The following is a 13,473-nucleotide window of genomic DNA, read 5'->3' as shown; positions in this document are numbered from 1 at the left end:
CTGTGTGGCTACTGATTGTGGACATCAATAAAATGATTCTTTGCCCCCCCCCCCCAAAAAAAAACAAAATTTACAGGGGCTCAAATGGAAGAAATTTTAATAAGTAAGCTCTTTGAGAAAGGTTTTTGAATCCCCCACCCCCACTTCATGGCTATGGGGAAGGAGGAGAGGTGAGTTAACTGAGGGAGGAAGCTTTAGGAGCCCTCCCTGGGCTGGCTTTCCTGCGTCACGCGTACAGTGTAGTCTCCGCCTTGCTCGCTGCGGCCAGGATCTGGGGCTCAGGCAGACAGACAGACACATAGGCAGCAGCGGCTGCTCCAGTCTCCGGCTTGCATTCATTGCCCCCCCTCCCAGGGGGGGGTAGGAGGAGGGGAGACCGGGAGGGGGGTGTCCTTCTGCTGCTTGTTTGCCCACCCCACCCGCCGGGGGGGCGGGGGGGAGGCTTGCCATGTGGCTGAGTCCCGAGGAGGTGCTGCTGGCGAACGCGCTGTGGGTAACGGAGCGGGCCAACCCTTTCTTCGTGCTGCAGCGGCGGAAGGGTCACGGCGGCGGCGGCGGCCTGACGGGTGAGCAATGTATCCGAGCGGTAGCACTGCGCCCTGATTGACAGCCGCCGCCCGCCAATCCCAGCCCGGGGAGCCGCGGTGGCAGCCAATAGGCGCAGGGCGGTGGGCGGGCGCTTGCTCAGTGTTGCTACACTTGAGTCTTTTTGTCAGGAAAAAATGTTTCCCTCAGTGGTTGAGGCTGTTTACACATTTTAGTTTAAAAACTATGGTAAAGTTAGTGCAAATTTATGACTGAAATTTACCCACTTTCTTTATCTGTTCTGGATGGGGGGGGTGAAGTTTTCACTGCACATCCTTCTCCAAATTTTAGTATTTTCCTTCCTTTCAAGCATTTTATCTGTCATTTTTAAATTTATTTGAACATTATTTATACACAGTTTCTGCCACGTCATAGCTAGTACATCCAGTGTGTTCTGCACCATTGCCTCTGTCCACTGGCAGCTTCTCCTGTACACAATTCCTCAGATTTTGCTCATGACTTTTCTCCCTCTCTGTGTTTGACTTCACACCGGCATCCCACATCATGGCTTTCACTGCACTTGTCAGGGAGTGCTACACTGTCAGAGGTGCCATCTTTCAGATGACACGCTGAACCAAAGATCCACCTGACCCCTCCCCCCCTCAGGTGGGCATTAATGATCCCACGGCCAGCTCTGAAGGGCAGAGGGGTCTTTACAGTCGCAGCGCAATAGGAGACCATTCAGCCTGTCATGTCTGGGTTGGCTTGCTGCGAGAGTAATTCACCCTGTCCTTCCCCCTTTCCCTGAAGTCTTGCAAAATCTCCCTCTTCGGATGATTATCCCATTCTCCTCTTAAAAGTGATGCTAGATTCTGCTTCCATCACACTCTCAGGCCTTGCATTTCAGAACCTAACCCTTCACTTTGGGGGAAAAAAGAGAATGTTTCTTCAAGTTGCCCTTGGTTCTTTTGTCATTATTTCCGTGTGCCCTTGAACTTGATCCTTCAGGCACAGGCATAGGGAGCTTGGTCTTTTCTCCCTGGAGAGATGAAGGATGAGAGACGACCTGATAGAGGCTTATAAGATGTTGAGAGGTATAGATAGGGTGGATTCTCGGAGGCTATTTCCCAGGGCTGAAATGGTCGCTACGAGAGGACACAGGTTTAAGGTGCTGGGGAGTAAGTACAGAGGAGATGTCAGGGGTAAGTTTTTTCACTCAGAGGGTGGTGAGTGAGTGGAATCGGCTGCCGTCGGTGGTGGTGGAGGCAAACTTGCTGGGGTCTTTTAAGAGACTTCTGGATGAGTACATGGGATCTAATGAGATTGAGGGTTATAGATAGGCCTAGTAAGTAGGGATATGATCGGCGCAACTTGTGGGCCGAAGGGCTTGTTTGTACTGTAGTGTTCTATGTTATACGTTCTCCAGATGCCTCCTGATTTTGAACATATCGATCAAAGCTCCTTTCAACCTTCTGTACGGAGGACAGCACCACCTTCTCTAATCTATCCAATTAACTGAAATCTTTCATCCCTGAAACCATTCTGTAAATTTTTTTTCACAACCTTTTAGATTTCACATCCTATCACAAAGGGTTTGTGGCCCACAACTATTTTCCAGTTCAGGCTCATATTGTATGTTATCCCTCAATTTAAAAAGGCCCAGGATACCCCTGTACCTTAATAACCACCCTGTCAATCTACAGTAGCAATTTGTACACATGCACCCAGGTCCCTCTGCTTCTGCCACTCATTAGAATTGTATCTTTTATATTGGCATTCCTGATATTCCCTACCAAAATGCATCGCTTCACACTTCTCTGCATAGAATTTCACCAGCCGATGTCCTCTTGAGTTTATCACTATCCTCCTCAATTCTTGCAGGTTTTGTGTCATCTGAAAATTTTGAAATTGTGCTCTTTGCAGCAAAGTCTCCCTGTCCTGTTTCAGGTAGCATGTTCCCAAGAGGGCATCGGTGACCATGGACTTCCATGTGTTGGTCCATAGTTAGGTTTGGTTAGACATTGCAGTGATCTGCCATTATCTTCTGCAAGTTCTGGCTCACTAGGAAATTTCTGTGATTATTGCCTGTCATGATGTGTGTTGGGTGGATTTACAGGCTGATCATTTGTTTGGCCGTGTTGTGAACATACTTTCTGTGGCCATCAATTCCTGCAGTGGGACTACACTGGTCTGAATTTAAACACCTGGGAACTGCTATATACCTTCGTGCAATCCGAAAACCACAGGTCTTGGCCAATTTCATATCCACGATGCCGCTATCCCTTGCATTCCATGGTCTTCGACAATCCTATTATGAAGCAGTTTATCAAATGCCCTTTGGAAGTCCTATACACCTCGTCAATCCCACTACCTCTATCAACTCTGTTAAACGTGATCAAATTTTAAACATGATTTGCCCTTGAATCTGGGCCAAATTTCCTATAATTAATCCACCTTTTTTCAAGTCACTTATTTGTTTCACTGACTAGATGGCCTACTCCTGCTCCTACTTCTTATGTTCTTATGACTATCGTTCCTAGAAGCTTTTCCACCACTGTAATTATACTGACTGGCCTATTCTAATATTTTTAGAACAAGGGTGTAACATTTGCAGTTCTCCAGTCCTCTTGACAGAATCCCTGTATCTAAGGAAGACAGGCAGATTTTAGCTAGTGCCTCCCTTAGATGTGTCATGTGCATTGCTGGTGTTTCTCACACTTATTGTTCATTTTTAACATGTGAGAGTGTCTCAGTCAGTATTGTTGATCAGTATCATTCAAGTAGATTATTTGATCATTTATGTCATTGTTTGTGGGAGCTTTCTGTTTGCAAATTGGCTGCCAAATTGCCAACAGTAAAATAAAGGCCACACTTCAAAAGCACTTACTGGCTGTAAAGAACTTTGTGGTGACTTGAGGCTGTGAACGGTAAGAAGTCTCACAACACCAGGTTAGAGTCCAACCAGTTTATTTGATACTAATCTTACAAGCTTTCGGAAATGGTGTTCCTTCGTCAGGTGTGTGGAAGGTCCAACACACCTGGTGTTGTGAGACTTCTGACTGTGTTTACCTCAGTCCAATGCCGGCATCTCTACGTCATGGCTGTGAACGGTGCCATAGAAATGAAATGTCTTCCTGGTCTGATATTTGAGAAATGCACTCTCTCAAAAATAGTGAATGAATTTGCTCTGTCAGGATGTGTTAGACAGTGAGTTAGCAGATTATGGGTCTGTTGAAATATCTTTCATCATAGCATTTTAAGTCCAGGCTGTATTTCTTTAATTCAATAAGAGCCTGACCAATTGTGAAACATTATGTCATTCCTATTTCTGATTTCAGTTTTCACCTCAGAGGATGTTGTCGATGACTTATTGCTTGTCACCTCTGTATCATGTGATGTAAGTTGTTCAAAGCATTGTCTGGGCAAGGGGGCAAGGCAGCCCAGAGTTGTGCCTACAACAGGTTTCAGTTTGGATTTGCATTGAATTTTGTGATTCCGAACCAGGGCAATTTTTTTAAAAAATTCATTCATGGGGCATGAACATCGCTGACTGGCCAGCATTTATTGCCTAACTCTAGTTACCCTTGGAGGGCAGTTGAAAGTCAACCACATTGTGCGAAAACGTGACTCTGGAGCCACAGCGTTCTCCCTGTGTCTGCATGGGTTTCCTCTGGGTGCTCCAGTTCCCTTCCACAGTCCAAAGATGTGCGGGTTAGGTGGATTGGCTTCGCTAATTGGCCCCTTGGTGTCAGGGGGACTAGCAGGTAAAATGCATGGGGTTATGGGGATAGGGCCTGAGTGGGATTGTGGTAGGTGCAGACTCATTAGGCCAAATGGCCTCCTTTTGCACTATAGGATTCTGTGTAGGCCAGACCCAGTAAGGACAGTAGATTTCCTTCCCTAAAGGACATTAGTGAGCCAGATGAGTTTTCTCGACAATGGCTTCATTATAGTTGACTTTTCCCCTCCCCACCCAAAAAGCAGTTGGAAGTCTCTGCTGTCCTGCGCATAAGGGCGAGCAGAGAAATGATGGATTATGACGGCACAGTGGCATAGCCAGAATTAACTCGCCAGTGAGACTTGAAGATAGGTCATTTGGACAAAAGACTGGTGGGTACTGTGCAAAGAAATCCTCTGAGGGGGAGGAAATGGTTAAAACAGTGCTGTCTGATTGGAGGAGGCTGAGGAAGATGGATGCAGAGAGCAGATGATAAGTTAACCAATTTTTCAAACCGCAGCGAAAACCATCTGCTAACCCGCCCTGTGGTTATTTGCAGTTCCTCATTTGATCGTTAACATAGCCAGTGAAAGAAAGGTTCAGTTACAGGGCTGACAGTTTGGAGGTGTGATGTGGGTGGGCTGAGACAGAGCTGGGGTGCGCAGGGGCGAGGCGGTGGATGGAGTGGGAGATGGAGAGTGTCTCCGACGGGGGAAAATACGTGAGTTACGAAAACAAATTAAATAGAATATATAGAAATTCAGGAAAGTTGAAGATGTTAGGAAGTGCCGACTTTGGCAGCTGTCCCTCAATTCGAGGATGATGTCTACTTGTGGGTTGCGAGTTTCTGCTGTGGGTCTTTGTGTGACTGAGCAGACTGATTCCTAACCCACAGATCTTTGGCATATGTGGCAGAACATCTCATAAGGTAGTACGATCCAGCGTGCAGGTTTGCTTCCTTTCCTTCGCTACTGCCGCTCTGCCTGATCATTGAGGCATTAGTAACTCAAGTTCCTACCAGTTAATAATGTTCTTTTATACTTGCAGCAGTAAGAGCACAAAAAATAGTAACAGGAGTGGGCTGTTTGGCCCCTTGCTCTAGGACATCAGACCTGGTCCTGCCCAGGTGTAACCTGCCCAGTTTGTACTGGTCCCAACTCCCCCAGAAATCTGAAACCTTCACCCCTGCACCATCTTTCCAGATATATCCTGCTATTTCTGCTCTTGACCAGCACCCGGCACTAGTAGCAATCCTGAGATCATGACCTTTTAGGTCCTACTTTTCAACTAACTTCCTATATTCAGCTTTTAGGACCTCATCTATTTTTCACTTACATGGTTGGTACCAATGTGTACCACAATCACTGGCTATTCACCTTCCCCCCTGTAGCGACTCTGGGACATCCTTGATCCTAACACAAGTGAGGCAACATAGTATCCTGGAGTCTCAATGGCAGCCACAAAAATGCCTTAGCTATTCCCCTTACCAATGAATCCCCTATAACATTGCCACATTATCTCCTTCTCTCCCAGGCTGCAGAGCTAACCATGATGCAACAAATTGGGCTGTTATTGTTGCCCCCAGTATATATTAGTTTTGCATGGGAATACCCATACGGGGTTCCTGCACTGCCTGCCTACTTGTCATTCATTCCCTTCCTGCCTGTGGAGTCCAGAGCCTGGAGTGTGAATACCCTCTGTACATGCTATTCACAATATTCTCATCTTTGTAGATGCATTAGTGTCCCACCATTCCAGTTCCAAAACTCAGGCATCCAGGAGCTGCAGCTGGAGACACCTCCTGCATACATTCTGCTCCAGTGCCCAGCTTCCCACATAGAGCAAGAGGAGCAAACCACAGCTTTGAGCCATGATTTACCCCTTTGGATTAAACCTTTCAAAGGATTCCTTAAATCAAATAATGTCTATTACATTAGGGGCAATTCTTCCCTTGATTTTACTACAGAAAGTCGCCCTTACAAACTGTAAACCACGAAGTAAAGACCTCACAAACTAAAACTGATCATTGTATAAATACTCACTCTGTACTCAGCTAATCAGCAGCTTCCACTTGCCCCTTTTGAATCATGACATCTCAGGAGCTCCACCTCTAAACTGAGTGAAGGTGCACTGCATTGCTTCTTCCAAAGCTTTCTCACTGTTCTGCTCTCTTGTTTCTCGCTCACTCTCTCACCTCCAATGCTCTACACTGCAAGAGTTACTTAAAGTCTCTCTTTTCCTTTATGGTCCAAATTTCTCAAACACTTTTGTTTTAAAGAGTAGATGTGCCACCAATCAGAAAGGAAGGGACTGATTACTTCCTTTCTATTTCACCTTGTGTGTACAGTGCACAAGAAACAATATTTTTCACTGTATACCAGTGTATGTGACAACAGTAAATCAAATCAAAAGCCTAACTACCTGTTTTGCCAAAGACCAGTTGTTCTCTAATGCACCAATGAAGCAGGGAAGGAGTTCTCCTTTTTTGGCCTCCTAATCCAAGGCTTTTGGTATGGGATTAAACCGGTTGTCTAATTAACTAATTTCAGCTAAGAGCCTGTAAACTCCTGTTTTGAAACTGCAATTAAACTTCACCCAGTCAAAAAAAAACTTCTAATTAAATACTGAGTTAAAGAATAAACTGGAATTTACATTGAAATTAGCCCTTAAATTATTTCTTAAAAAACTTATCCCTTGAGACTCCCCATCGATAGTCCAGGCAGGGGCGATGGACGGGGTTGTCCACCCTGACTGCCTGCCCCTCTACTGCAGCTCTATTTGTGGTCAGGTGAACCTGGAAAGGGAGCGTGTGGTGTCCGGGGGCGCAGCTGACACCTTACATGCCAGCTGAGCACCACAGGGACTGGGCGTAATATTGACCCCGAGAATCACATTTTAATTTTGATGTTTTAAGTTTCCTTTCTGCTTTGTCTTTTATTTTGGGTGGCCCCCCCTCCTTTTAGGGAGCTGCTCTTTTTGAGTTGTTCCTGAATTAATTTGATTTTGTTTATTTGGGTTGGTACACAAAAAAGAGGTACTCCTCGAGACTCCCTGTTTTACCAAACTCCAGCTATATTCTAATGCAACAAGGTGGTACCGCAGTCCTGAAAGGCGGAAAGTGGTTTTGGAGTGAGACCCTTTCTCAAGGTTGGATATTGTTCAGTATATATGTATTCCAGCCTGATGTTCATTGCAGAAAGTTGGATGTCAATCACCCCCACCCCCATGAATAAAATTATAATGTAAAGGATGGGGTATTTTGCAATATATTACGGAGTGTAGGCATTGTACGTGGGGTTATTGTTATGTAGACAGAAAGGCCTCGGTCATTTGTCATTCTGTGTGCCAGCTTCTGTTTTTCTTATTCATTCAATTAATGTGGAAATCCTTGGCCAGGCCAGCATTTATTGTCTTCCTTGAACCGCTGCAGTTCCTATGGTTAAGGTACACCCACGGCGCTGTTAGGGAGGGAGTTCCAGGATTTTGACCCAGTAACAGTGAAGGAAGACCCATATATTTCCAAGTCAGGATGGTGAGTGGCTTGGAGGGGAACTTGCAGATGATGGTGTTCCCAGGTATCTGCTTCCCTATTCCTTCGAGATGGTGGAGGTTTAGAGGTAGTTTATCGCTGAGTATTTTATGGCCCCTGCTTTCTGGTCTCCTCTGCAGACAGAAGCACCTTCTCTGACATATCAAACCCTTTGATAATCATAAAGACCTCGACGAGGTTTCCCTTCCGCCCGCCTTTTTCCAGAGAATAGGGCTCCAGAAACCTTTCGGGAAACCCTGGACTCCACATCTCTCTAATCCGGGTGTACAGACGTGAAGCAGCAATTAGCCTGTTTTTGAATCGCTGCCTTTGCTGTTGTTTTTTTTTTCAGTGATTCTTAACAAAACACATGGAAACTGCATTTGCAATTATGCCATCCAAAGTCTGTGAAAGATTCTACACAATGAATTACTTTAGTGGTGTTGTTATGGAGACAGCCTGACACAGGAACCGTTTGGTGTCAGCAGCAGTCAGGAGATCTGTGATTCAGTTCTATATTCTGTTGGGCGCATTGATTAACAGAGGCCCTGATAATGGAAGGAAAGCTGTGAAGATTTTGGACAGGGTGGGGAAGAGACTTTTGTGAATGGACTGAGGGGGTGAGGGACTACAATTATGTGGAGAAGCTGGAGTTGGTCTCGTCAGAACGTCGAGGATTTGATAGACATGCTAAAATTAGGAAGGATGTAAACGAAGTAAATAAAGAGAAACTGTTTCCAGTGGGCTGAAAAGTCAATAACCAGCAGGCACAGATTTAATGTGTTGGGCAAAAGAAGCAGAGGTGACATGAGGAAAGTCTTTTTGATGCAATGTGTGGTTATGATTTGCAATGAACAAACAGGGTGACTAACAGGGTGGTGGATACAAGTCCAATAGCACCCTTCCAAAGGTCAATACATGAGTCATCAACTTCAGGAAGTGTAGAGGAGAACGTGATCCTGTATTCATCAAAGGGGACAAAGTAGAAAAGGTCAAGAGCTTCAAGTTTTTCGGTGTTCAGATCACCAACAACCTGTCCTGAGCCCCCCCATGCTGACACTATCGTTAAGAAAGCCCACTAACGCCTCTACTTTCTCAGAAAACTAAGGAAATTTGGCATGTCAGCTGCGACTCTCATCAACTTTTACAGATGCACCATAGAAAGCATTCTTTCTGGTTCTATCACAGCTTGGTATGGCTCCTACTCTGCCCAAGACCGCAAGAAACTACAAAAGGTTGTGAAAGTAGCCCAGTCCATCACTCAAATCAGCCTCCCATCCATTGACTCTGTCTGAACTGTAGCAGCCAGCATAATTAAGGACCGCACACACCCCAGACATTCTCTCTTCCACCTTCTTCGTTTGGGAAAAAGATAGAAAAGTCTGAGGTCATGTACCAACCCACTCAAAAACAGCTTCTTCCCAGGTGCCATCAGACTTCTGAATGGACCTATCTTGCACTAAGTTGATCTTTCTCTGTACCCTGGCTATGACTGTAACACTACTTTCTGCACTCATTTTCTTCTCTATGAATGGTATGCTTTGTCTGTATAGTGCACAAAAAACAATACTTTTCACTGATTGCTAATATATGTGACAATAATAAATCAAATCAAAGCACTCGCTTAGTACTGGCCTTCTGACAGTGCACCATTCCCTCAGTGCTGACCCTCTGACAGTGTGGCACTCCCTCAGCGCTGATCCTCTGACAGTGCGGCACTCCCTCAGCGCCGGCCCTCTGACAGTGCGGCACTCCCTCAGCGCCGGCCCTCTGACAGTGCGGCACTCCCTCAGCGCCGGCCCTCTGACAGTGCGGCACTCCCTCAGCGCTGACCCTCTGACAGTGCGGCACTCCCTCAGCGCTGACCCTCTGACAGTGCGGCACTCCCTTGGTACTGCGCTTGGTATGTCTCCATCGATTATGTCTAGTCTCTGAAGTGGATTTAAATCCATAGACATTTTATGGCTGTAAGTTTCACTGGCAGAGAAAACATTTATTACCCCTGATTGTTTCAGTAATGTGACTGCTTTGTGTCCCACAAGTTTGATTACCGATTCTATCTCCAATCCTCTACATAATTTTGTTGTTGCGGTGGGTTGTTTAAAACTGCAGTTTGTTTAAAAACATTTCCTCTTTGACCATTTACCCCTGATCTCTCTTTCTACGGCAGGGCTGCTGGTGGGGACACTCGATGTTGTTCTGGACTCGAGTGCACGTGTCGCCCCCTATAGGATCCTCCATCAGACGCAGGACTCCCAGGTGTACTGGAACATTGCGTGTGGTAAGCACCGAGTGCCAGCAGAGACCCTACCCAGACTTAGTCTGTCCCAGTGACTAAAGTAAAGAAAATTGGGATCCGATATCTGCACTATCTGAAACCTAAAGAGAATTTTGTGCCATCCCTGGTGTATCAGTGAGATTTGCCCATGCTAAACATGGCTTGTATTTCCTTGAGTGATATAATGAAACTAAAATTTTTAGTTGCTATGGAATTAGGGGAACTATGGGACAGTATGGCATGTGGGCATTGCTGGCAAGGTCAACATTTGTTAACCATCCCTAAACTGAATGGCCGGCTGGGTCATTTCAGAAGGCGTTAAGAGTCAACCATATTACTGTGAGTCTTTAAAAAAGTGAAAGTTTATTTATTAGTCACAAGTAAGGCTTCCGTTAATACTGCAGTGAAGTTACTGCGAAATTCCCCTAGTCGCCACACTCTGGCACCTGTTCGGGTGCACTGAGGGAGAATTTAGCATGGCCAACTCACCTAACCAGCGTGACTTTCAGACTGTGGCAGGAAACCGGAGTACCCGGGGGAAACCCACGCAGATGTGGGAAGAACGTGCAGATTCCACGTAGACAGTGACCCAAGCCGGGAATCGAACCCGGGTCCCTGGCGCTGTGAGGCGCAGTGCTAACCACTGTGCTATCACATATAGGCCAGACTGGGTAAGGATGGCAGATTTTCTTCCCTAAAGGACATTAGTGGACAACAGTCAATATTAGTTTCATGGTCACCATCACTGAGACTAGTTTTTAATCAATAGAACTTAAATTCAACCAGCTGCCATAGTTGGATTTGGACCCATGTCCAGGGAGCATCAGTGTGGATCTCCTGATTACTGGTCCAGTGACGTAACCACTATGTCACTGTGTCCTCAAAATCCACAACAAACTTACAGTTAAAACAAGGCTATTTTGGAGTGATGTCAGGAAGCACCTGGGGAGAAATGGGGGCGTGGTTAATGGCAAATTTCAGAGTTGACGTTGATAGATATTTAATGGGTGCCAATGTTGAGGGACATAGAGCAAAGCCGGGCAGCTGGGGCTGGAATGCAGATCAGCCATGAAAGATGGAACAGATTTGAGGTTTGAATGGCCTCCCATTCTTGTGGAAATTTCACCATTCCATTTACTCAGGAGAAGGAAGTAGAACATCAGTGAAGTGGATTTCATGTAAAATGAGTTCAACTATAAAGATTAGCAAAGGGGGAATTTTAAATTGTTCATTATTTTGTCGTTTGGAGTCTCGCAAGGTTCTGTTTACTCTTTAAGTGTATTTGCTGCTCAGTAACTGCGTCATATTACAGTGCTGAAATCATGAGGGATTTTGGTGGAGTAATTAGAACAAAGCTATCTCCAGTCAGTAACAAGAGGACACAGATTTAATAACAATTGACCAAAAAAAACCGGAAGAGAGGTGAGAAAGTAGGCGGACAGGGGCACAATGGGTCAAATGGCCTCCTTCCGTGATGTTTAATTCTGTCTGCGTCCAATTGATTCTTGGAACAGGCAAAGCAGCTTAGTTTAATGGGCCTATTTCTCTTTGTGATGAGTGCAATGGGGCAGAATTTGTATCCAGTTGACCCTGTATCTCCCACCGTTACTCTGACGGAATGCTTGCCTGAAATGGATACTTGCCACGATCCAGTCTGTCAGTTCAGCGACACTCTTGGTTTCCATACTCACCACCCACACCCTGCCGCCACCACCTTCCTCACTCATAGAACCACATTATATAGAAAGAGGCCATTCGGCTCACCATGCTTGTTCCCACACTTTGAACAAGGTATCCAATCAGTCCCACATCTTCTGTTCTTTTCCTGTAGACCAACAGAATTTTCTTCTTCAAGTATTTATCCAGATCCCTTTTAAAAGTTACTACTCATGGAATCCCTGCAGTACAGAAGGAGGCCATTCAGCCCACTGAGCCAGCACTGTCAACAATCCCACCCTAATACCGTAACCCCACATACTTACCCTGCTAATCCCCCCCGAAATTAGGGTCAATTTAGCATGGCCAATCAACCTAACCCACACATCTTTGGACTGAGGGAGGAAACTGGAGCACCCGGAGAAAACCCACACAGACATGGGGAGAACATGCATAGACAGTGACCCAATCCGGGAAGCGAACCCAGGCCCCTGTGAGGCAGCATGTTAACCACTGTGCCCCTCGAATCTGCTCCCACCACCCTTTCTGGTAGAACATTTCAAATCACAACAACCTATTCTGTTTGTAAAAATAAAATCACTTCTCCTCTTGTCACCTCTGATTTTTTTTGGTTTAGTGTTTAGATATCAGTCAATAGCAATGATGTGGATGTTTCCTTGTGTATGCTGCCCGATGGCTTAGGTACCTCCAGAAAGGAGATCACCGGACATTGGGAATGGCTGGAGCTCAATCTCCTACAGACGCTATCGGTCTTTGAGAATGAAGACGATGTGACCACCTTTGTCAAGGGGAAAGTTCAGGTTAGTGGCAAAACGGTCTCATTAACAGAGGAGGAATGTGAAGCTTGTCCACCAACCAGCACTTTGACTTCCGCCGTGGCTCGCTAGAGAAACCCTTGCCCCGTGAGGTATCTGGGAATCCCAACTACATGCTGATTAAATTAAACTGCACAGAGCAACAATTTAAATATTTCAGCTAAGGCAGTATGGAATATCTCTTGCTTACATTGAGAACTTAACAACAACTTGCATTTATTTGGCACTTTTAATGTAATAAATATGTCTCTTAGATTCATATATCCAGCTTTTAAATGGCCTTGCACAACTAAAATAAACCACCTCAGTTGTGAAATTTTCGATTGGTTCTCACCCCTTAATCTTCTAAACTAATTGCAGGGTATCCTCGCGGAGGAGAACAAAAACAAAGAGGTGAAGGAAGATGAAGATTCCGGAAAGTTCAAGGAGGCGGAATTGAAAATGAGGAAATTGTTTGGAATGCCTGAAGTGGAGAAGTTGGTGAATTATTACTCGTGCAGTTACTGGAAGGGCAGGGTCCCTCGCCAGGGATGGGTTTACCTCAGCGTCAATCACCTCTGCTTCTACTCTTTCCTTCTGGGAAAGGAAGGTGAGAAATCCTCCTGAACGGCACTTCACTCAGGATGACTGCACCATGCAAGTTAACGGAATCTTCAAACCAAACGTTTGGGGTTCACTTCTAGGCGGGTAGCATTGAAAAACAGGGAAGTTTTGCTAAACTCCTATCGGACATTGGTTAGACCACACTTGGGAGTTACTACCAGCAGTTCTGATTTCCATATTAAAGAGACATGGGGAGAGGTGCATGAATGAAAGATTGCACCATTTCACTGGGGTGGAGGTACCAAGATAGGAGACACGAAAATAAGACAGTCACTAATAACCCCATGGGAATGGTTCAGAAGGTAGAGTTCAGATCAGCCAAGGTACT

The 13,473-nt window shown here is 45.5% G+C and overlaps 1 protein-coding gene across 2 annotated transcripts in view; it reads left to right on the top strand.

Annotated features, from left to right (window-relative positions):
• The first annotated feature begins 337 nt into the window (after positions 1-337).
• The window catches only part of tbc1d9b (TBC1 domain family member 9b), a 55,047-nt gene continuing 41,911 nt past the window's right edge, over positions 338-13,473 (top strand). Inside the window, exons 1-4 of one of the 2 annotated variants that reach the window (XM_080201277.1) lie at positions 338-566; positions 9,943-10,053; positions 12,409-12,527; positions 12,903-13,131. In XM_080201277.1, the coding sequence (XP_080057403.1) occupies positions 449-566; positions 9,943-10,053; positions 12,409-12,527; positions 12,903-13,131 (577 nt within the window). In that variant the 5' untranslated portion in view covers positions 338-448. The remainder of the gene's footprint in view (positions 567-9,942; positions 10,054-12,408; positions 12,528-12,902; positions 13,132-13,473) is intronic. The other variant, XM_080201278.1, reaches the window with a different exon arrangement.

The sequence above is a fragment of the Carcharhinus amblyrhynchos genome, chromosome 13 (genome assembly GCF_965287045.1).
Source record: "Carcharhinus amblyrhynchos chromosome 13, sCarAmb.v2.hapA, whole genome shotgun sequence".
Lineage (NCBI taxonomy): Eukaryota > Metazoa > Chordata > Chondrichthyes > Carcharhiniformes > Carcharhinidae > Carcharhinus > Carcharhinus amblyrhynchos.
This window is presented reverse-complemented; position numbering and strand designations above follow the sequence as displayed.